Raw genomic sequence first — 22,464 nt, forward strand, 5'->3', positions numbered from 1 at the left:
TCTTACTTGTATTTAGGTTATTTCTTGAACAAGAAATTCTTAGTAAATATGTGTGGGTATTAAACCCATTAACACAAGGGCTAAGTGCAGAGTGTAATTGACTCCTAAAAGTGTCAAAAAAGTACAATTAAGTCCTGAAACTTGTCGCAAAAGTGCAATTAAGTCATAAAACTTTTAGAAAGTGCAAATTAAGTTTTAAAACTTATCAAATTAGTCCAATCAAGTCATTCCATTAATTGTACTTTTTTTACAAATTTGAAGACTTCATTGCACTTTTTGAAAGTTTTAGGACTCGATTGCACTTTCATGACAAGTTTTATAACTTCTAGTGCACTTATCCCTTAACTCAATAACTAGTTGACTATATGCCAAAAGAATTACTTGTTTATTTTTATTTATTTTTATTTTTTTGGAAAAAAAAAAGGATTTTTATCCCAAATGGAAAAGAAGAAGAAGAACTCAAACAAAAAGAAGAAAAAAAATAAGGCAAAAAATAGCCTTAAAATAGAGAGTGGGCTTCACTTCGAGCCTTTCATTAGCTAGCATTACTAGTGGGATAATTATGCAATTGCCAAAATTTTTATGACTATATTGACACAATTGAAAGGTTTAGGAATGAATTAGTTGCCATACAACATGATTATGAATTTTTGGACAATTTTCCTCATTACTAGTTAATAGTTTTATAGAGCGCATCTTGATCTTGTAAAGAAATGCGAATAAAGAAACTTGTTGAATCGATTGAAACCCTTTGTCTCGTCCTTAGTTCAAGAGGGTCATCTATAGTGTTATCACCAATGCGGAAATTATAACGAAAATAAAATTGGGAAGAATAAAAGAACATACAGATTTACGTGGAAAATCCATGCGGGAAAAATCACGGGGAGAGAAGAAATAAATCCACTATGGAAATTCAAGGATTACAAAAGGTGGCGATGTAGACTCTTTCTATCTCTTCTTAACGCATGATAACTTGAGAAAAACAATATTTATACTACTCCATACTAGAGGAGCACAGCCCCGCAACCCCGCCGATGATCAGGGTTGGGCTATGGGCTTGGGCCCGCCCAAGCCCCTCCACTACCTAAACTAAACCTCCATTTTATTTCACATCCCATTGTGTGATCCAATGTTTTAATCTGGAACACGAACCGAATCAATACAAGAAGTTCTCCCAGTAGATTTAATTTGCTTTTACATGAAGTTTTACATATAGCAAAGATTGCGTACATAACCTCTTGCTACGATGCCTGGCATATCGATGTCAAAGAAATTAACTAACATTCTTGACCGTCCAAAGCCCATTATGCGATGCAGATATTTTTAATAAGCATCAATTTACCGTGTGGCATTATCATAAATGGTCTTCTAGATTCAAAATCATCAGAAGGCAAGACAGACTTGCTAAAGCTACATACTTCAGCTCTGGCATGTTGCTTGTGGATCAAGCTACATACCCCAATCGGATCTTCTAATTTTGCTTGGATCGTGATTAGTCGACATAATCCAAAACTCGAAGCCTCAATTCACATGATGAAACGTGCAGTTTTCGTCGAAATCTTGGTTCCGTCTCATTCCATTGTATGTGTATCACTCCTTTTATTCCTATCGATATTGCATGTATGAGTTTATGATACAAACCTTTTGATTGAATACACATCCGAAACACAAAACATATACTCAAACTTTGGAAGCAGAGACGGAAAGGAAATTGGTCATTTTTTGAGGCAGCTAAAGGTGCAGATTAATCATCTCTTCTTCTTTGCATTCTCTGATGGCAATATCCATCGCTTCGTTATCGGAGGAAGGCAACACAATGCAGCATTGCTGTCTCGATGCCTGCAACTGTGTCCGACACATAAATACAATCTCAGTCACTCACTTGCAGACCAAGTCCAAACTTTAATAAAATTATCAAAACTAACCTGCTTTTTAGTGAGATCCATTTTTATACTCACTGGAGGACCCATCTCATGGAAGAGTGTAAAACAGCCCATAACTACATCTTTCATTATGGAGGCAGAGTTCATAGCATGTTATGAGGCAAGTTCTCATGGTTAATGGTTAAGGAACTTCGTCATAGGGCTTGAGGTAGCTGACCCTATTTTGAAACCATTGAAGATTTATTGTGACAATCAGGCTGTTGTTTTCTTTTCGAAAAAGAAGTCGAGTGGTGCATAAAAACACTCTGACATTAAGTATCTCATTATGAGACAAAGAACCAAAATCAAATTGTGTCCATTCATCATATTTCTACGAAATCCATGTTAGCAGATCACATGACGAAAGACTTACCACCCAATCTCTTTCGAGAACATGTAATCCAAATTAAAATAGAATATGTATTTCTGGCATGGGTTTGGTTGATAGCCTTTAGTTTAGGCCTTTGGACACATGATGTATTTTTATTTATTTGTGATCACCTCATGTAATGGATTTTGAATTTATGGTTTGTTGCTTCATATTATATGTGCACATTTGAAGCCTTTTGAAATAAACAATTATGTATGGACCTCATCAACATGTTTAGCCTATGAAACATGATTGTTCATGACTATACAGCCATTAGATGTTATGTTTGATGTTTGTGCTGGGATAATAACTGAAGAAAGGTACTGTAGCATTGGAACATGAATGCTGGCTTCAATTCTTTTCTATTTAAATGTCAGATATGACCTTACTTAAGGGATGTTATAAATGCCTAATTATGTTATCTTAAGCCTCATGAATTAGATAGATAATAGAACATTTTGCTAAGTGGGAGAATGTTGGGGTTGACAAGGTCTAACCTAATTATGTGGCCTATTAAGTTCATCATTTAATTAAATATATTACGGGCATATATTTGTTATATATTTGTCACATCTAATTGAGTTTATAGAACCCTTAGTTTAAACCTTAATGGACGGTTGAGATTTGACAGTTCTAGGATTAGTCTCATCACTCCCTATATATAAGATATCCTTTTGTGGAGAACATATGACTTGCATTGTTCACGCTTCCGCTTCTTTCACAAAATCATTGAGAGGAAAATACACACACTATCACAATTATTATAGAGGTGAGTGGTGAAGGCGATGACAGCCAATGAGTGGAGCTCCCTCCTCCGATCGGGAGAGAGAAACTATGAGAGAGAGAGAGAGAGAGAGAGAGAGAGAGAGAGAGAGAGAGAGAGAGAGAGAGAGAGAGAGGTGGGGTTGTGGATATTTATTTTTCCTTCACTTTTTTTATTTCTTGGGAGTATGTGTTTAACATTACATGTGGGTGATGATGGAGCATGTGCCCACCCAAGACCGCGATTGAAGGAAAATATGAACCTTCTTTAAAATGTTGGTGACCATGGAGAAGAGATCAAGTTTACTAGACTTTACGTGTTCTCTACATAAGATTTAAAGAAATGCCGACTCATATAACCTTTTTATTTTCGGACTTGTCAATATTTGGACACAACCACCGAAATTCTCTTCGCGTAGGATATTGAAGGTCACAAACGGGAAAGATATTTCTACAATAATCCGTAGTTCTGCACCAACCATTCCGAAAACATTTCTACATATGATTTGTAGACACACAAGTTTTATGTATCAAGTTGTGGATGATCGAATTATTGTTACATATACACCCGCACTGTAACTTTTGTGTCATAATAACCGTAAAACATAGACTTGTGTATAGCCCCAATTATGCTAAATTAAAACATGACGAGAACATTTATGCAAGAAATTAGTCACGAGTCACGACTTATTGACAAAAACATCAAATTGCTACTTGTAGACGACCTATATAAACCATTGTTGACACTTAAATTTTGACAAAATCATTTAGGAAAAAGTTACAGAAATTTAATTTAAATCCATATAGTTTGCATTTAGGATAATTAAATTTTAGCATGCATTATCATCTGCATTCAATAGGACCAGCAGTGGAAAATAGAGCTAAAATTGATGTGCGGTCAGACCAGAACCTATCAAGGAGAATTCGACCATCAGAGGGAAGCAAGTGCCGAAATTCCAAAAGGTCTTGGGGCCTATTTTAAGCTTAATTCAGCCCATCAAAGTCTAATTAATTAAATAAGGATTTTTTAGTTAAATATTTATTAATCAATTAGTGCCTAATTAAGCCCCGCAAAAGAGTGATCAAGCCCCCTCAATCGGCATGAAAAATTCTGTCAGCCCATTCACTGGGTCTGGCCAAATTCTTCAATGAGCACAACGCTCAACCTAACTCAATTTGGCTCTTTGGGACTTAATTCGTGTAATATTTTGATTCGGATCTATTTTGCAAATGTCAAAAAACTCTAGGCTCTTGACTTGCAACGTTTTTGTCCACAAGCATAGACGGTCCTTCCCAGTCCTCTCGTACTAGGGAAAGATCCTCTCAATGCTCTAACGCCCACACCGAATATAGCCCGAACTGTCTCACGATGTTTCGGACCCAGCTCACGTACCGCTTTAATGGGCGAACAGCCCAACCTTGAAACATACTACAGCCTCGGGTGGCAAAGAGCCGGCATCGAGGTGCCAAACCTTCTCGTCGATATAGACTCTTGGGGAAGACCAGCCTGTTATCCCTAGGGTAACTTTTATCCGTTGAGCGACGGCCCTTCCACTCTGCACTATCGCATCACTAATGCCGACTTTCTTCCCTACTCGATGGGTGGATCTTGCAGTCAAGCTTCCTTCTGTCTTTACATTCGAGGGCCAATCTCCGTCCGACCCGAGGAAACCTTTGCACTCCTCCGTTACCTTTTGGGAGGCCACGCCCCATAGAAACTGTTTACCTAAGGCTGTCCTTTGGCCTGTAGATCCTGACACAATGTTAAAATTCTAGCTCTTCCAGAATTATATCTCACTGATGACTCGGGCCCCCCGAAAGGAGGCCTTCTTCGCCTTCCACCTAAGCTGCGCAGGAAAGGCCCAAAGCCAATCCCAAAGAATAGTAAAGTTTCATAGGGTCTTTCTGTCTAGGTGCATGTAATCTGCATCTTCATAAACATGTTTATTTCACCGAGTTTCTCTCTGAGACAGTGCCCAAATCGTTACGTTTTTCATGCGGGTCAGAACTCACTCGATAAGGAATTTCGCTACCTTAGGACCATTATAGTTACAACCTCCATTCATCGGGGCTTCGGTCGCCGGCTCTCCTATCATCAGGTCACCAACTTCCTTGACCTTACGGTACTGGGTAGGCATTAGCCCCCATACATGGTCTTACGACTTTGCGGAGACCTGTGTTTTAGGTAAACAAGAGCCCGGGCCTAGTCAATGCGACCCCCTTTGTGAGGAGGCACCCCTTCTCTCGAAGTTACGGGGCTATTTTGCCGAGTTCCTTAGAGAGAGTTGTCTCGCACCCCTAGGTATTCTCTACCTACCTACCTGCGTCGGTTTCGGGTACAGGTACCCTTTTGTTGAAGGTCGTTCAAGCTCCTGCTAGTCGTCCTTCGTGCCGTCGCCTGAACCGAGAAGCCCGACGAGCGCCTCTACTTCGATGCTGCTTGCGGCTACCGCCGCTTAACTACTGCTGCTGGTGCTCAACCTCTGTCATTGCTGCGCCGAGCCGAGAAGCCTTCTTGGCAATCTTGGCATCTCTATTGCTACTATCCCCGATGCCCTGCTAGCTACCATCGCTTTTTGCTACCGTCGAGCCAAGTTTCACCGTTGTTGTCGAGAACCAGCAAACCCGAGAGCTGCTACTACCGCTGTTGTGCAGTCCCCGTCATTGCTGCTATCGTTCCCGATGACTCGAGCAGAGAGTTGCGTCATTGCACCATCGGAGTTGCTGTTGTTCCCGAGCCCGTGAGCAGCCACTGCACCACAGTCCCACCAGAGCTGCCGTCGCCGTCTATCGCGAAGTCCCCATCAATCCGAGTTCGAATTTGGAAAGTAAATTATGCAGATTAAGGTAAATTTCCTATCTTGGGTAATCTAAAGATTTGTTGTATATTTGATTGGCTATCGCATTATTCTAACCATGTAGGCATTGATTAGGAAGTTTTCTAATCCGCAACCTGCCATATAATTAGGTTGGTCTATCTATAAGGTTGTAGATAGAACATTTAATTAGGCAGGGGTTTAATTTCGATTTATAGATCAATATCGTGATTTAAACTTCGCAATATCTTTATTTATCTAATTTCCATGAACTGATTAGATTGGCTTGCTATCTTTTACAATATTATATTGCAAGAATTTAAAATTCTAAAAGATTTTGCATGTAAATAATTACCGCATACGGAGTAGATTGCATGTTCAAATTGAATTGCATTATTAGAATAGAATCACGTAGACAATTTGCATGTTTAATTAAATTCTAGAATAATTTAGATTAGATTGCATAGAATTGCATGTTTAAATAGATTTTTATGCCTAAAATAACTTATCTTTAATAGGTTAGGGGTTAGGTCAATTTCAACTCTAAACTATGTAAGATAACCATATTTAGGCATAGTTTATTTTAGGGTCATAAATAATTTCAAAAATCAAAAGGAATTCATTCTTGCCATGTCATATAGATTGCATGATAGGATGCATTGCATATAGAATTGCATGTTTATGTCTTTAATTAACTCGCACATCATGTAGTCAATTTAATTAGACTATAACATAAATTGTATATTAGTTTAATTTAATTGCATGTCATATAGAATAGTCATCTAATTAATTAGATTAATTTCATATGTATTATGTTAGAATATCTTGCATTTAATTCATGTCATTGCATTAGAATTAGAAATTCATGTATTGCATATAGGTTAACCTTTTTTCCTTCAAAAAGCGAAAACCATAAAGTGAGAATAATTGGGTGGCGCACCGCATGCTTCTAGCAATTTATTCTGATTTATGGGTGCTTCATTTAATTGATTGCGCACCCGCATGTTAACTTTTGTCTTGACTTAGGTTAAAATTGCTGCTTGATCAAATGATTTTTGCAAAAATGAAATGGTACCGAAATGGCATTAGAAAGTCTAGCGTAACCAAGTCCCGAAATTCATAATCTCTGGTTGGTATAAGTATTTTAGTTCTTGCTATTTTACTTCGGTGTCTAATCAATTTATCATAAACTGATTAATGGCGACTTCAAAGTTAGATATTGCATAAAGGCATATTACCGAGTATAATCTTAAGTTGCGATTTGGTATGGACTTGGAAGAACTCGAGCTAAGTTAATTAAATAATTAGCATATTAGTCCATTAGCCTATGTTTTTAGCAAAAAATTTTGGTCGCGACAACCAAACAAATAATAAAAGAGTTTCAGGTAAATTCCCCCACTCGCCTCCACTTTATTTACTATGTATTACGCCAGGAACACCATAGCTGGGGAATAATCAAACCCCACTTAGGTCCTTGAGCCAAGACTCTTAAACATTGACAAAAGGGTAAATCTCGTATCTAAAGCTGCAGCTCCCGCCGATCACTCGCCCACCTTCCTTCCCGTCGCAACAGATCGGAAGCGCGCTGATCGCGCTCTCCAGACACTGCTTGCACTGAGTCGCTGACAGATCCCTCGTACACTGGACCAATCCGTACAGCTTCATCTTACCTGCCAGTCCCGCCTCTCCGGTCGCGTACAGCTTCGGCATAGTGTAAGCCTCCTCAACCAGCCCGGTCAGCAGCCCCTTTACCGCACGGTTGAAAACCGCGGGGTTACTCACATTGTTCACGTTAAATGAGGCGAACCTGTTGGCGTTGTCGATCTGGCCGAAAAAGTTGGCATCGAGGTACTTGAACATGCACTTGTCATACCAGATTACCGCACCCTTGTTGAGAGGGCGGCGGCGGCGGATCTCGGCGCCCGCATCAGCCATGCAGGCCTTGCATTCCAAGGGCGATGTGTCGCCCCGGCACAGCACAAGGCCGTAGACATGGCTGATGGAGCCGAGGCCAAAGCCCGAGGAAGGGGTCTTGGTGTAGAGGAAGCTGGTGAGCTTGTTGAGGTTCGATTCGTACGGGCTGTTCACGGTGAAGTTCCTGGAGGTGGAGCAGAATTGGAAGACAGGGTCGGCACCGAGGGCGGTCCGTAGGAGGAGGGCAGAAAAAAGCGAGAGCAAGGCAAAGCGGGCCGAAGACATGCTGTTACTTCGGATTAGATATATATGTTCTGTGAGATGAAGTTGTGTCACCTTTGTGTTGTGTTTGTGATGAGAATGTTATTTACATGCATTTATATGGGCAACGAGAGGAGATCATTGAAGGTGTCAAAGGGCACGACTCTTTCTTACGCAGCTTCGCTTGTTCGGTTTCCATTGTGTACAAATCTTCAATCACGGCCGGCGTCGTTCAAATATTTTTCTAAGAGATGGGGTTAAATATTCAACCAAAGATAATTCACGAAAGATTCCTCCGTGTAGGATTGATTTTGGGTAGAGAAGGCCAATTGTCTGCGCACTTATGTATTTAAGTTGACGTCGGATGCTTCACCCTGCATTAAAAGGGTTAAATTATGCAGAAAGATGCAGGTCCACTTCAGGGCTCATGACTCTATCAATGTAAGCTAAATATTGCTGATATTTTAGACATCACAAGGCCCTCTTCAATGGAAAAGGAGATAGACTGTCGAGAGCGGCCCTCGCCTAGGCCTCGAGGGTCGACTGGGGACTTGATGAGGGTCGCCCTTCGCCCGGGTGAGGGCTTGGCGGCTCTCGACTGCGGCAAGCAATGGCCTAGGCGATCCTTGCTGACCCAAATGAAAAGATAAAACAAAAATAATAAAACTCAGAAAAAAAAATTGTTAAAAGATTGTAAAATTTGTCTACGTCAGAGCCGGTCGTGCCTTGTAAGATGACCAGCATCCATGTCAATGAGTTTTAATTAAAATATACCGGATGAACTGAATTGGCACAAATACGAATGATTTAGGACTAAATCGGCCCAATTAAAATGTTTATGAATGAATTAGTATCAATGCAATCGGTTTATGACTTTTTTGGTATGTGGTAATGGATTAACAAACCAGCCGCTTCTTTTCTTGCCCTAGCTACTTGAAATGAAATTTACTTTGTTGCATTCCTGTGCTGCACCACTTGTGCTTCCTGATTAGGTTCAACTAGCATTTTTAACTTTTAAGTAACCATCACTTGACTGGAAGTCATATAGTTTACTTCCTCTTTCTTGTCATCTTTATATAATACTTCAAGGTTACTGTAAGAAATAACTAGAAAGAGTATAATTAGGGAAAAGTACACTAAAAGTGTTATAACTTTTGTATGGCGTTCACTTGAGTGCCATAACTTTCAAAATATTCAATTAAGTGCCATAACTTTCAAAAATTATTCACTTGAGTGCCATGTTGATGTGGCACGCCGGAAAGCTGACGTGGCACGTCGGAAAGCTGATGTGGCTCGTCTGAAAGATGACGTAGCACGCCGGAAAGATGACGTGGCATGTCGAAAAAATTGTTGTAGTACTCAAGTGAACGATTTTGCTCCAACGTGACGTTCAAGTGAACGATTTTTGAAAGTTATGGCACCTAAGTGAACATTTTGAAAGTTATAGCACTCATAGTGTGCTTATCTCGTATAATTACATGCAACAAGAGTGGAAAAGAGATCATCTCTACAAGCAAGATGTAAACAATAACGTCGGGCAAAAACGGTGAATGTAATAGGTGAAACAAAAGCTAAAAATCCAATACATGGAGAATGAAAAGATACTAAGAGCCTATTTACCAACGATTCTGATTCTTCGATTCTGTTTCCAGAATAGAAAAAGATGAAAAATCTATTTGGTTACGTAAATAATTCTCAAATTCTCTGATTCTATTACGAATAGATATAGAGCAGAAATAAAAATAAAAATTAATTTTTTGTTCCATAATCACATTTGAGAAACAAGACCAATAAAGTGAGAATGCTTAGGGAAAGTTCTACTTTGTTCCCTTGACCAAAAAAAACCAGAGCGAAGCCTATGGGAAGGATGCTTGACTAGCCAACTCCCCTCACTCGTCCGTCTCTTCAATTGCTCGATCAGTCATCTCCACCGCTAGTTTCCATCTCCACCCACTAGAGAAAAAGGAATATCATTTTTCTTAACAAATTATAAGAAACAAATAGTCCATAATTTGGTTAAATATATAAGTGTTTAAGTAATACAGGTTGGGTACGGGTAGTTAGATTTGTATTACATGAAAATAGATCAAAACAGGTTAAATAGGTCAATATGAGTAGGACCATATACGACCCGACTAACCCGTTTGACACATCTACTCGTCGTTCGATTCTATAACTTTGTGTTTCTGACTTTTGTAATCTTGTTTTTTAACCACTTTGCAAAATTGATTTTTATCCTAGTAAGCAATTTAAGTACAAACTTCGTGGAGCAATACCACTGAGCTTATCTTCGATCCATCTCTAAATGATGAACATCATCGAGCTAATGTTCAATCCCTCTCTACACAATGAGCATCATCATGGAGCAATAACAGGATCTTTAGAGAATGAAAGAATCAAAGTGCGGGTGAATAAAAAGAGAACTTGAAACTAGGGGTGTGCAAACTGGACCGGACCAGCCCGGGCCGGCCCGGACCGGCCAAGTTGGTCCGGTCCTTGAGGTGGATGGTCGGGTCCCCGGTCCCAATAAATGGGACCGGTGACTGGGCGGTCCGGTTCTCGGGTTTCTTGTATTGGGACCGAACCGGCTCAGCCCGGACCGGACCGCCAATAATATATAATTATTTATATATAAATATATACAATTGCAAAAAAAAAATTGAAAACAAAACAAAATAATAAAAGTCCACTGCCCATTTTTTTCCCAACCTTGCACGGTCGCACTCTCCTCCTCAAGACTCTCTTTTTAGTCTTATTTTCCATCTTGTTTTTTGTCATCTTTTCTCTCTGCAGACTTTTTTGAGTGCGGTTGGTGATGTTTTTGTCATGTAATGGCTGGATTTGGTATTGAATTCGAACATTTTGGTCAAGTTCGTCGATCATAAAAGTCATAGCGAGTCACTATGTTTTTACCATGGCATAGTTTAGTAAGTTGACTAGATTTTCAATAGTTAACGGTCCTACGGGGCTGGGACCGAGACCGGACCGGGACCGGCCTGGACCGAAACCGCTACCCCGGTCCCGGTCCTTGGTCCCGAAAATATGGGGACCGGGACTACGGTCCGGTCCCCGGTTCCATGCCGGGACCGGACCGGCCCGGACCATGCACACCCCTACTTGAAACTACGAGAGAGAGAGAGAGAGAGAGAGAGAGAGAGAGAGAGAGAGCAATTTTAAATTGAATTTGATGCTTGTATTGATTTCTCCCGTTGATTATCTGTAAAGAGATGATATATTTATATACACTTGTAAAGAATCTGTATAACAAATCAGTTAAAGTTTGAATGATATTAAATGAGTTATAAATAATGAGCTATAGATGTGGGAGAGGAGCAGGAAATATCTCCCTGAACTGACTCTTGTGAAGATGGCTTTGACTTGTTCAACACTAGGACTATTTGAACTTCTTTCATAAGCTAATTTAAGTGCAAATTCATGGCAAAAATTTAAGTGCAGATTGCCTCATGTTCTTTTAAATATCTTTCATATGCTTCATGCTTCATGAAATAAATAGACAAATTATGTATTATGCATGATATGTATTCATTTAATTAGTGATGCCATATAGGTTGACTTTATAGTGACAAGATATAATTACTTGACTTAAATGATAAAAATGGGAAGAGAAAATTGTTATTGGGAATAGAAATTTTGTGCATTTGCCAAAGGCTTTTTCACTCTGGGAACATAAATTTTGTGTAATTGTCAAATGCGTTCTGGTTCTCTAAAACTCGTCTAGTGAATTGCAATCAGAAAAAAAAAATCAATTATGAACAAAATTGATTTTTTAAAATTATAATCGTTGCCAAACACATCCTAAACTACTGATTATAGCGTACTTATTATCAATTGCAACACTATTCTTATAATCAATGAATGAGAGAGGTTCGTCTACCTGTATATAATTTATATAGGTGCATGTTGGGTTTGTATTAGTTTGAAAAAGTTTAGTTGATTTTAGAGAAATACCCTGAGGGAGAAGTAAAAATTTTCCGGCAAGGCACTCCACTTTCTAGAATTGTTATCTGGAAAAGTCTTTCAGATGAGCTAGACTTATGGGGCAAATGGTGAAAAGTAAAAGCAACTAAAAAGTAAGGTTCGACTAATTAAACAAATACTACCTTGAACATATTTGTGTCCTTCTTCCGTATATGTTCCTAGAAGACTTTACGAGGTTATAACTTTTTTTTTTTTTTCAATGCATGTTGGTCCAGACATATTTTCCAATAATTACTCAAGTCAGAAATCTCTTCATCGTGCGCATAGACGTAATTACCTTGCTGGAAATTATCAGAAAGTCCAATTAAGAAATTTGAATATAGATCTCGGAAATAAGCAATCCGAGATACTTTAACACTTTCTGTTACGTGCAAATCAAATCAGGAATGACACGAGAAATTTGATGAACAAGACGACACACGCGAAATAACAGCGTGGCTGATTAATTTGCACTTCTTCTAATCCTGTCCTGTTGTGTCTTGTGCATATTCTAAGTCTCTGTCGTAATGGAACAAATCACGCGGTTACAAGAGGAATTACTCTTCTTCCGGCTGGAAGTGGTTACAAAGGGATTGCGAAAATAAATCAGCTTGCTCCTTCCTTTGTTCATTTACCGTCGTGGAGACATCCCTGCCACTTTGAATGGACAACATTATTTTTTGTGGGTCCCACTTTAGCATGCGGTTGCAACTTAAAAATTTCATTGCCAAGATTAAGGTTAAATATAGGGTCCACTCTTGATCTAAGCTTATTTTTTACCTTTATTTTCTTCTTCTTTCCCCTTTTTTTTTTCACATGGGATAAAGCTGGTGATCCTCTTTTTCCCCAACAAAAATAAGTTTTTAGGCTGATAGCCAACTAATTATTGTTTTTTTTAGTCGACCAAAAAAACTAATTATTGTTTTTTGACCAAAAAGAATAATTATTGTTTGGATTAATACCACGAAAAATTTCAAACTGGTACACCTATAAAAAATTTACCAAATTATTTTTTTGATCACCAAAAACCCTAAACCGATACACCTTTGACAAATTTACCCCAAACTCGTACACCCGTGACAAATTTACCCTCCGTTAGTTCCCGTTAAATTTTATCATCAAATTGCTAAGTTGAATGACACGTGGCAATTGCCGAATATACATGTTTGGATTTTTGCCCTCTATTTGTCACGGGTGTATCAATTTGGGTTTTTCATGGTATTAATCCAATTTAACGAAAATTAATGGAGGAAAAATTTGTCACATGTGTGTCGGTTTAGGGTAATAATTAGTTTAGGAAAAATTTACCACGGATGTATCGGTTTGAGATTTCTGATGGTCGAAAAAATAATTTGAGGCAAATTTGTCGCGGGTATACTAGTTTGAGATTTTTTGTGATCAAAAAAATTGTTTAGAATAAATTTATCACAGGTGTACCAATTTGGAGTTTTTGTGGGATTAACCCTTATTGTTTTGATGAATTGCATATTTCTTTTTTATTTTGCACTAGGAAACCATTTTTCGAAAGAGAACCCAAACTCAAGTAAGCATGAAATTTTGTTTCGCTAGTTCTAACTAATGCATTTGGTTTAATCATAAACTGTAATATACGTCATCATACTATATTCCGTGTACTCAACCTGTTCAACTTTCATTTTATTTGGTGGATCTAGTAGTCCAATTTTTATTCATTTCTTATGTCATCACTAGACGATTTTTTTATACACATTTTCAAGAAAAGATTTACAGTGAAGAGTTAAGTACATTATAAATTCTAAATATCCATTATTATCATGCAATTCGAAAGAAAAAGTTCCCTAGAACATTATCACATGAAACAAAAAAATGAATAACATTGCGCTATTGGTCACACTCAATAAAATGAAAGTTTATTAGTTAAAACACTCGGATTATAACGTGATAACATATATTAAAGATCTAATTAAACCAAATAGTGTCGTTAAAACTAGTAGATGATTTTTTTGCTCTTACTTGTACTTAGTTTATTTCTCGAATAATAAATTCCTATTCTTACTTCTTTTTTTTCTTGAGAAAAGGATGGCCAATTTTGTCCCAAATGGAAAAGAAGAAGAACTGAAAAGAAAAAAAAAAAAAAAGGCAAGAAATAAGCTTAAATCAAGAGTGGGGCTCCCACTTCGAGCCTTTCGTTAGCTAGCATTACTAGTGGGATAATAGTTCAAAAAGTATCAAACAGGACCCGTGAGGGTCTCCTTCACTCGATCTGGTGACGGACAATAAGGGCAACCCTCGCTGGCTATCACAGGTGTCGCCACCCACTAACGAAAAGAAAGGGAAAAAAGAATAATTTAGAAAATTCCAAAAAAAAATCAAAAATCGTTTACGTCGGTCTTGGTCATGTCACGTGAATAGACTGTCGTCTACATCAATAATTTACGGTCAAAATTGGCCAAAATGACTAAATTAGTGAATTGTCTAAAGGTTTAAGTCCATATCAACAATTTACGGTCAAAATTGATTGGAAAGACTAAATTGATGAATTGCCATAAGGCTCGGGACTAAATTGATACAAGTAAAAAGTTCAATATTGAATTGAGCACCATTCAATATGTTTATGAATTTTTGGATAATTTTCCACATTACTAGTTAATAGTTTTATATAGTGCTAATTATTAGTTTCATAGAGCGCATGTTGCGCTCGTAGAGAAATGCGAATAAGAGAAAAAAAAAAAAAAAACTTGTCGAATCAACCGAAACCCTTGATCTCGTCCCCAGTCCAAGAGGGTCATCTATTGGCTTATAGGTTTGAAGTAATTGCAGATTCTAACCGAAACGCCAACCATCACAACCGAAGACCCCAGTATTTGCCATTTTGACCTGAATTGTTGCTGAAGTTGTTTGACTTGTTATCATGTACTTATCCATGCTCACATGCCCATTGCGTGATCCATGTTCACATATACTTATCATTAAAAATTGTCCAAGTCAGTGGCGACTATGTCACGTAGGACGATCCATGTCCACTTTAGTGATTTCTAACCAAAATTGATCAATTAGACTCAATTGGCAAACTTAAAAGATTTAAAATTGAATTGGCAAAAATGCAATAAGTTTAAGACTTTGTAGACAATTTTCTCTGTTTTAGCCCGAATCTATGCTATGATGCCTAGCATATCGATTTCAAGAACTTAACTAACATTCTTTACCCTAAATAAAAAAAGACTAACATTCCTTACCCTAAAAAACAAAAGCTCATTACGCATTGTGGATGTTGTAAATAAGAAACAATTTACCGTGTGGCATATCATAAATGGCCTTCTAGATCCGAAATCATCAGAAGGCAAGACAGACTTGCTAAAGCTACATACTTCAGCTCTGGCATGTTGCTTGTGGATCAAGCTACATAACCCAATTGGATCTTCTAATTTCACTTGAATCGTGATTAGTCGACATAATCCAAAACTTAGAACCTCAATTCAGGCGATGAAACGTGCAATTTTTGTCGAAATATTGGTACTGTCTCATTCCAGTGTATGCGTATCCCTCCTCTTATTCCTATCGATATTGTATGTACGAGTTTATGATACAAACCTTTTGATTGAACACACGTCCGAAACACAAAACATACACTCAAACTTTGGAAGCAGAGACGGAAAGGAAATAGTTCATTTTCTAAGGCAGCTAAAGGTGCAGATAGATCAACTCTTCTTCTTTGCATTCTCTGATGGCAATGTCCAGCGCTTCGTTACTCGAGGAAGGCAACACATTGCAACATTGCCGTCTTGGCGCCTGCAACTGTGTCCGACACACAAATACAGTCTCAGTCACTCACTTCCAGACCAAGTCCAAACTTCAGTAGATTATCAAAACTCACCTGCTTCTTAGTGAGGTCCATTTTGTGTGCGTGCACTCTGATCTCCTTAATTTTCCTCGGGGAACCGTCGTCGTACGTGCAATTCAGATACGATCTCTTGTAGGTGGTCTTAGTCCTGTCCTTGCTCTTGGATATCTTCTCGAAAAAGAAGATCGTGGGTCTGGCGCACTGGACTGGATGCAGTTCCCTAGTGTTGAAAACATACGCTTCCGTGAACAGATTTCCTCTTCTCCAATGCCGGAACGTCTCTCCCACTTTGATCGCATCGGGTAGGTACACGTGGTTTGGGAACACTTGGATGGCATATCCCCAGGATACAGAGATCGTCCACGAGAACCACCTGTCGTAGCAAACCGTTTGCTGCAGAACTCTCTGTGGGTCGGCATTCGCTGCTCTGAAGAAATGTTGCAGGGCATGGAGAGTATTCATTCCGGGGAAAAGTGGGTCTATTTGGTCTAGACTGTGGATGGATACTAGAGGTGTCACTGGATGCGAGGTCAGTAGACCGAGCGCATTGCCACGGATGTCGAACTGGCTCCATTTAATTTGATGACCGCGGCGGCGACAAAGTTGTCAATGGCAACAAGAGCAGTACAAGGATTAGTACCATAGCCAAATAGCAATATTAAGTGTGACTTCAATCTATATACGGAACTCCATCCATCATGGTAGAGACTATACATGGCATATACGTAGTTAATGAAAAGATAATGAAGTGATAGGCATGAAAATACATAAATACGCTTGATCTTTTTTTTTTTTTTTGGTCGAAACATAAATACGCTTGATCAATCAAAGCAAACATTGGTATTTTTCAGCAGTAGCAGATTTCGCGAATCTTATTTCTCTGTGAGAGAAGGTGACGATCTCGAATCGCAGCATGTATTGGATTATATCATGCTACTTTTGTGCTGAACTACAGTTTTGAACTCAAAACATGCATTGCTAGCCAAAAAAGCTCTCAGAATGAATCAGCATCCTAACTGTGAAGCGTATGAGCAGACAGATTGTTGTCTAAGAAACTCAGTTAACCAAAGTCGAACTGTAATTACTGCGGAATTAGCCATGATATAAGGCAAAGCTTACCTTTTATGGGCATAACAAGGAGTAATGTAAAGCTCGAGTGCAGATTTATATGATTATCAGTGATATTCGTGAAACAAAGCACTCGAGAAAGATTGAAAGAGGGCTGTTGTACTCGAATGTAATATAGACGAAGCAATACCTGATGGAAACCTGGCTCATGAATAATCCCAATTCCAAGCTCTGCCAAGCAAGCAAAGACCCGAGCATCGCCCCCATAGAGATGAGCATACCGATCTATACATGAGTCGATTACTCTTGCCAAGACCTTGGCGAGCGGTGAACTTATGGCAAAACCAGCTCCTAGAAATGCCATCTTGAATCCGAATTCTCTGTTCTGCTCAAGATTTTCCGAGTTAGCCCCAACATAGTGCCATAGCCTGTGGTCGTACTTCGAAAGAGTCTTCACTAAATTCTCTGTTACAAAAACAGTGCTATCGTCCCCGAAGACGTACCATCGGACGTTAGAATGGTTACGGGCCACAGCTTCTAGGACCATACGGGCTATCCGGATCTGAAACCTGTGTTGAGCTCCGTGAGTGTACCGGAATCGCGACGTATCTTCGGATACACACAAAGGAGGAAGAGACGAAGTGTCGTTGTGGGAATCGGCATCTGGAGGCAGTCTGTCGAGAAAGGCACATCCTCGCATAGTGCGTGAGTTCCACCAGAGCTTGACATACTCCTTGCTCTTAGGCCACGAGTCCTGACTTGTGAAGAGGCTGAACACTATATGGTCGAGGCTCATCGGAGTAGATAACTCTTGCAAGGGCGAGTACAGAGATGAATACTTGGAAGTAGACAGTATGAATAATAAGACGAACAAGTAAGCAACCAATATCAAAGATGAAAGTTTTAAGAGGTTAATTAACCGAGAGGGAGACGGAGTTTTGGTAGGCGACTGCAAAGGTTGCATTTTTACAGCACAACACAAAAACTATGTTGATCTGTGCCCCCCTGATGCAGAAAACATCACATTTCTCACTGATCTGGATCCATTTTGACTTCTTAAACTCGATGCCAGAATGATTCGAGTCAACGGGCTAATTGAGTGAGAAGATGGAGAATAATGTTCACACATTAACACGGCATTGAAACAAGCAGCAACTTTAGGTCTAAAGTCTAAAACCATTGCTTAAAGTGCACTATTACCAAACTTCAGAGCCATCAGCATGTGCAGAACCAGACAATCAGGCACCCTTGCAGGAGGAATGAGTCCAGATTCGGCAACTCCATGCAAAAGCAGTCGCATCAAGTCATTTAGACACAGTATAAGGATTTTATTCTAACTCCAACTAAGTAATTGACTTTGGGAGATAAAAAGAACAGTGACACATTGAAGAAATTACAAACACAAGAAATCTACATTTGTTAAAATGAAAGGTCTCAGTTAAAACCTACCTTCAGATACCTCTTATCGCTTACACTGAATGCAGGTTCTTCTGCAATCTAAAGCAACTTTTATTGAGTCCCAACACATTATTTAATGTAAACTACAGGATCGAAAATCCCATGCAAAAAACAGTGTATAAGTAACAGAAACAGCTTGTTCCAAATTTTAAGATGCACGGCAAATAACCAACAGAAGATAGAAGGCAAAAAACTAACAGAAGAAGCAACACCAATGCAAATCTTGCACCCAAATTAGAGAGCTTATCATTCCCGTATCCACAAACCTGAATATTCATGTATAGCAAAACAATCGACGAAGTATAGATTGCACCAATTGTGTCAACTTTTAAATAGCCAGAGCAAACTTATATCAATCAATTGAAAAACATCAGCTCTTTTGCAAAATTTGGAAAACCACTATATTATATTGCTCAGCAACGTGATGCCTCCACTGCATTGCAACCTCACTTCCAATCTCTTCAGATGGTTCCTCCTTAAAATAAAGCCAAAAACCAATGAGCAAAATAGCTTTCAACCTTCGAGTAACTCTTGAAGAGCCTGTGCAAGAAGAGTCAATCCGCCTTTCACTTTTACAACCCAGCCCAGCAGTCTGCGAGAAAGAGATAGATCTGCTCCAAATGCCCAGGAACACAAAGCACGGATGGCAGTTGCTCCAACAGCAATGCTAGTGATACAAAGGCCAGTCCACGCTTTCGATTTACAAAGTGATGGGTATTATAACAAACAAGAGTCTGCCACATCACTGTGTAAACAACTAATCTACCTTGAAGACCTAAACTAACGGGAGATCTTGCGACGTGCTGACTTTAAATGCCTCAAGCACCTTCACTCTATCTCTCCACAAGAAAGAATCGTCTCATACATGACCTGCAGACAGCAAGAACCACTTGTTATAATAGTAGATTATGGATAGAGCAAGAAAGAAGAGCCCAATAATTTCATGTGTCGCACACATCACCAGACTAAAGTTATTTAAACTAACGCACCTTCTCCACCAGTGTTTAACTTATGAAGAAAAGGCCCGAGGCAAGGAGTTCATCGACATATTTAGTTACTCTAGAAATAGAAATGATCAAACCAATATTGCCTAATGTATTTTAGATGAAGCAATCTCCTGAAAGTTGCGTTTATTTAATCATATAAATCAATGATACATGAAATATGTGTTCAATGAGATGAATAAATCAATCGCAGTCAGAAATCTATGAAGGGAATTGAGCCTAGCATCACTTCATCCATTCCTAGATGAAGTAGGATAGAGCATTGATTGTTGGGTGTCTACAAAGTCATAATCTTATTAAAGCCTATGGCCACATTACTAAAAACTGAGTTCAACTTTTCCTGCATGCATGACTCATAAGCCATCACTAACATGATTTTGCAAACTACACCATCTTCACCATCATCAGCAAGAATTCATAACAAAATGCATGAAGACTTGCCACTATGTTGAAAACAGCAACAGACTTACAGATTAGAATTTTGACTTTAGCAGCTCCAAGATAGTCATGAGAACTATTTCAGCTTCCAGTGAGGAACTCTTCATTGCTACAGCAGAAGTCAACTATAAATGCATCGAAATAAGTTCGTTATCACCGCATTGTCTAATATGGATAACCATTGATCCATTAACAACAGGCAGAACGTCACAGCACTGACGACGCAGGGCTTTCATCTGAAAAGAAGAGGGAATAAGAACTTGTTGAGACAACGCAACTCAATACAAAAGGAAAATTCATTAAAGCATTTAGGATACTGCTATTGTTAAATGAGACAAAATAGGATGTCTCAGATAAAGAGAGCTTTCAGATGGAATGAATCCAAATCCATACCTGTTCAATATCATGCTCTAGCTTCCTTGAAAACACAGTGATCCTTCTTAGATTCTTCAATGTGTTCCCTCTGACACAATGCCCGATGATCTGCCCCTTATAGTTGCTCTGCACACCATTCTCGTCTGATAAAATACTATGCAAAAAGAACGTAACAGGTCTTTTGCAGGGATCCTTGGGAAATTCCCTCGTGTTGAACATATAGTGACTTGAACCGGCACTAATACCCCTTCTCCACGGTGTGAAGGTTCTCTGCAATGCAAGGAGGTCCGGAAGAAGCTCATTGCCCTCAAAAACCTGGACCGCATAGCCCCATGAAACAGAGATAGTCAACGAATTCATATGATCATAGCAGACATTTTGTTGCAAAACCCTGGCAGGGTCAACATTTACAGCTTCAAAAAGAAGCTCCAAAGCTTGGGTTCTATTCATGCTGGGGAAGATGGGATCCACCGCATCCAAATGATGAAGGGACACCAACGGTGACAATGGATGAGCAGTCAACAAGCCAAACAAATTCCCGCGAATATCAACCTGAAATGCATTAGTGCTGTTCAAGAATCTATCGGGCCTCACATGCACCTCACTTAATCAACCTCACAAACGTTGACATGAGTTATTTGGATAGTACACTGTCATTAATCATTGCCCAATACACAACTTCCCAACACAATATGACATGTAACGATCAACTGAGATCAACCCCACCCCCACCCCCACCGCAATTCAGTAGGCAGCAAGAGTTCAGAACATTATCATGATCAAGTAGCTTTATGATTCCTCAATTACAATGTACTTAAATTTTTATGATGGTAAGCTTTGAAACCTACAAAAGCAGCACTCTCCCAGAGCACTAACGATTCATTCAGACATCATTCGGTAATCAGAAATCTAAACCAATGGAAGCACTGAGCCTTTCATTGTTTGATTGACCATACATTTGCACCAAAGTTAAACTTCACAGTTCAGATTGGTATTGCACTAACTACTCTGTACAATGAATTCAAATAAACAATGACAAGCTCTGAATTAATCAGCTTGCTCTATTCAACTCAGGAAAGATAAACATCACATCAACGCCAACAAATTCGGGTACCTGGTGGAACCCGGGCTCATGAGTCAAGCCGACTCCCAGCTCCGCCAAGCACGAGAAGATCCTGGCATCACTTCCATACAAATGCGAGTACCGCACGAGGCACGAGTCCAGGACACGAGCCAACGCAACCGCAAGTGACCTACTTATCGCAAATCCACCGCCCCCAAAGGCCATGTCGAACGAGTACTTGACATTTTGCTCGTAGCTCTCCGAATTGCTCCCGATATAGTACCACTTGGTGTGATCATATTTGGACAGCACACTGACCAAATTGTCCACGAAGAACACCGTGTCGTCGTCCCCAAACACGTACCACCGAACCCCCAGTTCTCTCCGGTCCACGACCTCCTTCACAACCCGGGCCACCCGGATTGCCGACCGGAGGCCCCCGGGGAAAGTGTACGGGAACCGGGAGGTGTCCTCGGAGACCAAGGTGGGCGGAAGGTCCGGGGCGGGGTCCCCGTCGGGGAGGCGGTCGAGGAAGGCGAGGGCGCGGGTTGAATTGGGGGAGTACCAGAGGCGGAGGTAGGGCCGGCGGCGGGGAACGGAGAGGGAGGAGGAGGCGACGGCGAAGACGAGGTGGCGACGGGAGGTGGGGATCGCGGGGGCGGCGCGTGGGGGGAGGACAGGGGAAGCTTGGAGGAGGGAGGCAGCCTGGCGGTGGTTGGAGTGGTTGGAGAGGAGGAGATAGAAGATGCAGAGGAGGGCGAGGGCGAGGAGGAGGTTCTTGAGGCGCGAGGGCGAAAGGGTCTTGAGGAGGACCGTGGAGGAGGTTGAAGGTGGCATGGCGCTCCGCTCCGAGGTTGCTGATGGGATCTAGATTCGGCGGCGGTGGTGGGTTGATATGGAGATATGAAGAGACGGATGGGTATGACGGAGGAAACGAAGCAGAGTCGGACACAAGTACGATGTTGTTCCTTCCTGGTTCTGATTTTTGGAGCAGCCCAGATCGGCACTTCATGTGGGCCTGCGCTTCTCGCACTGTTTTTACTGACTACCACACCGTTCATTGCAGCCCTTTCGCGTAAGTTGACGAAGAAAGAACTGTTTCGGAGGAAATATTTTCCCCTTTGTCTGGAGAGCTTTGAAACTCAATCAAAACGTCAAGTCGTCTCACTTTCAAAAATCGATTTTTAGGCAACCATGGCACGTACGGACGTGTGA

At 40.1% G+C, this 22,464-nt stretch overlaps 3 protein-coding genes across 5 annotated transcripts; all 3 read right to left on the reverse strand.

Moving 5' to 3' along the window:
• Positions 1-7,295: 7,295 nt before the first annotated feature.
• LOC115730095 (cysteine-rich repeat secretory protein 38-like) lies at positions 7,296-8,069 on the reverse strand. The gene has a single exon (XM_030660689.2). It carries the CDS (start codon positions 8,067-8,069, stop codon positions 7,359-7,361), a length of 711 nt encoding a protein of 236 aa, XP_030516549.2. The 3' UTR covers positions 7,296-7,358.
• A 7,587-nt stretch (positions 8,070-15,656) lies between these two features.
• Positions 15,657-18,136, reverse strand: LOC115730094. The gene is made up of 3 exons (XM_030660684.2): positions 17,102-18,136; positions 15,877-16,407; positions 15,657-15,797 (listed from the first exon to the last, which is right to left on the reverse strand). The coding sequence occupies exons 1-3, from the start codon at positions 17,873-17,875 to the stop codon at positions 15,684-15,686; spliced, it is 1,419 nt and encodes a 472-aa protein (XP_030516544.1). The 5' UTR covers positions 17,876-18,136; the 3' UTR covers positions 15,657-15,683.
• Positions 18,137-18,582: 446 nt separating this feature from the next.
• LOC115730093 lies at positions 18,583-22,287 on the reverse strand. 3 transcript variants are annotated; one of them, XR_007196718.1, is made up of 4 exons: positions 21,301-22,285; positions 20,205-20,738; positions 19,844-20,047; positions 18,583-19,239 (listed from the first exon to the last, which is right to left on the reverse strand). XR_007196718.1 is itself a non-coding variant. In XM_048271439.1 (4 exons), exons 1-3 carry the CDS (start codon positions 22,084-22,086, stop codon positions 19,847-19,849), a joined length of 1,410 nt encoding a protein of 469 aa, XP_048127396.1. In that variant the 5' UTR covers positions 22,087-22,286; the 3' UTR covers positions 18,583-19,239; positions 19,844-19,846. The 3 variants fall into 3 exon arrangements, 2 of the variants coding, with proteins under 2 accessions (XP_048127396.1, XP_048127397.1); XM_048271439.1 differs by having other exon boundaries at positions 19,844-19,936; positions 21,301-22,286; XM_048271440.1 differs by lacking the exons at positions 18,583-19,239; positions 19,844-20,047 and adding an exon at positions 19,399-19,810 and having other exon boundaries at positions 21,301-22,287.
• Between the last annotated feature and the right edge of the window lie 177 nt (positions 22,288-22,464).

This window comes from Rhodamnia argentea, chromosome 10, assembly GCF_020921035.1.
Source record: "Rhodamnia argentea isolate NSW1041297 chromosome 10, ASM2092103v1, whole genome shotgun sequence".
NCBI lineage: Eukaryota > Viridiplantae > Streptophyta > Magnoliopsida > Myrtales > Myrtaceae > Rhodamnia > Rhodamnia argentea.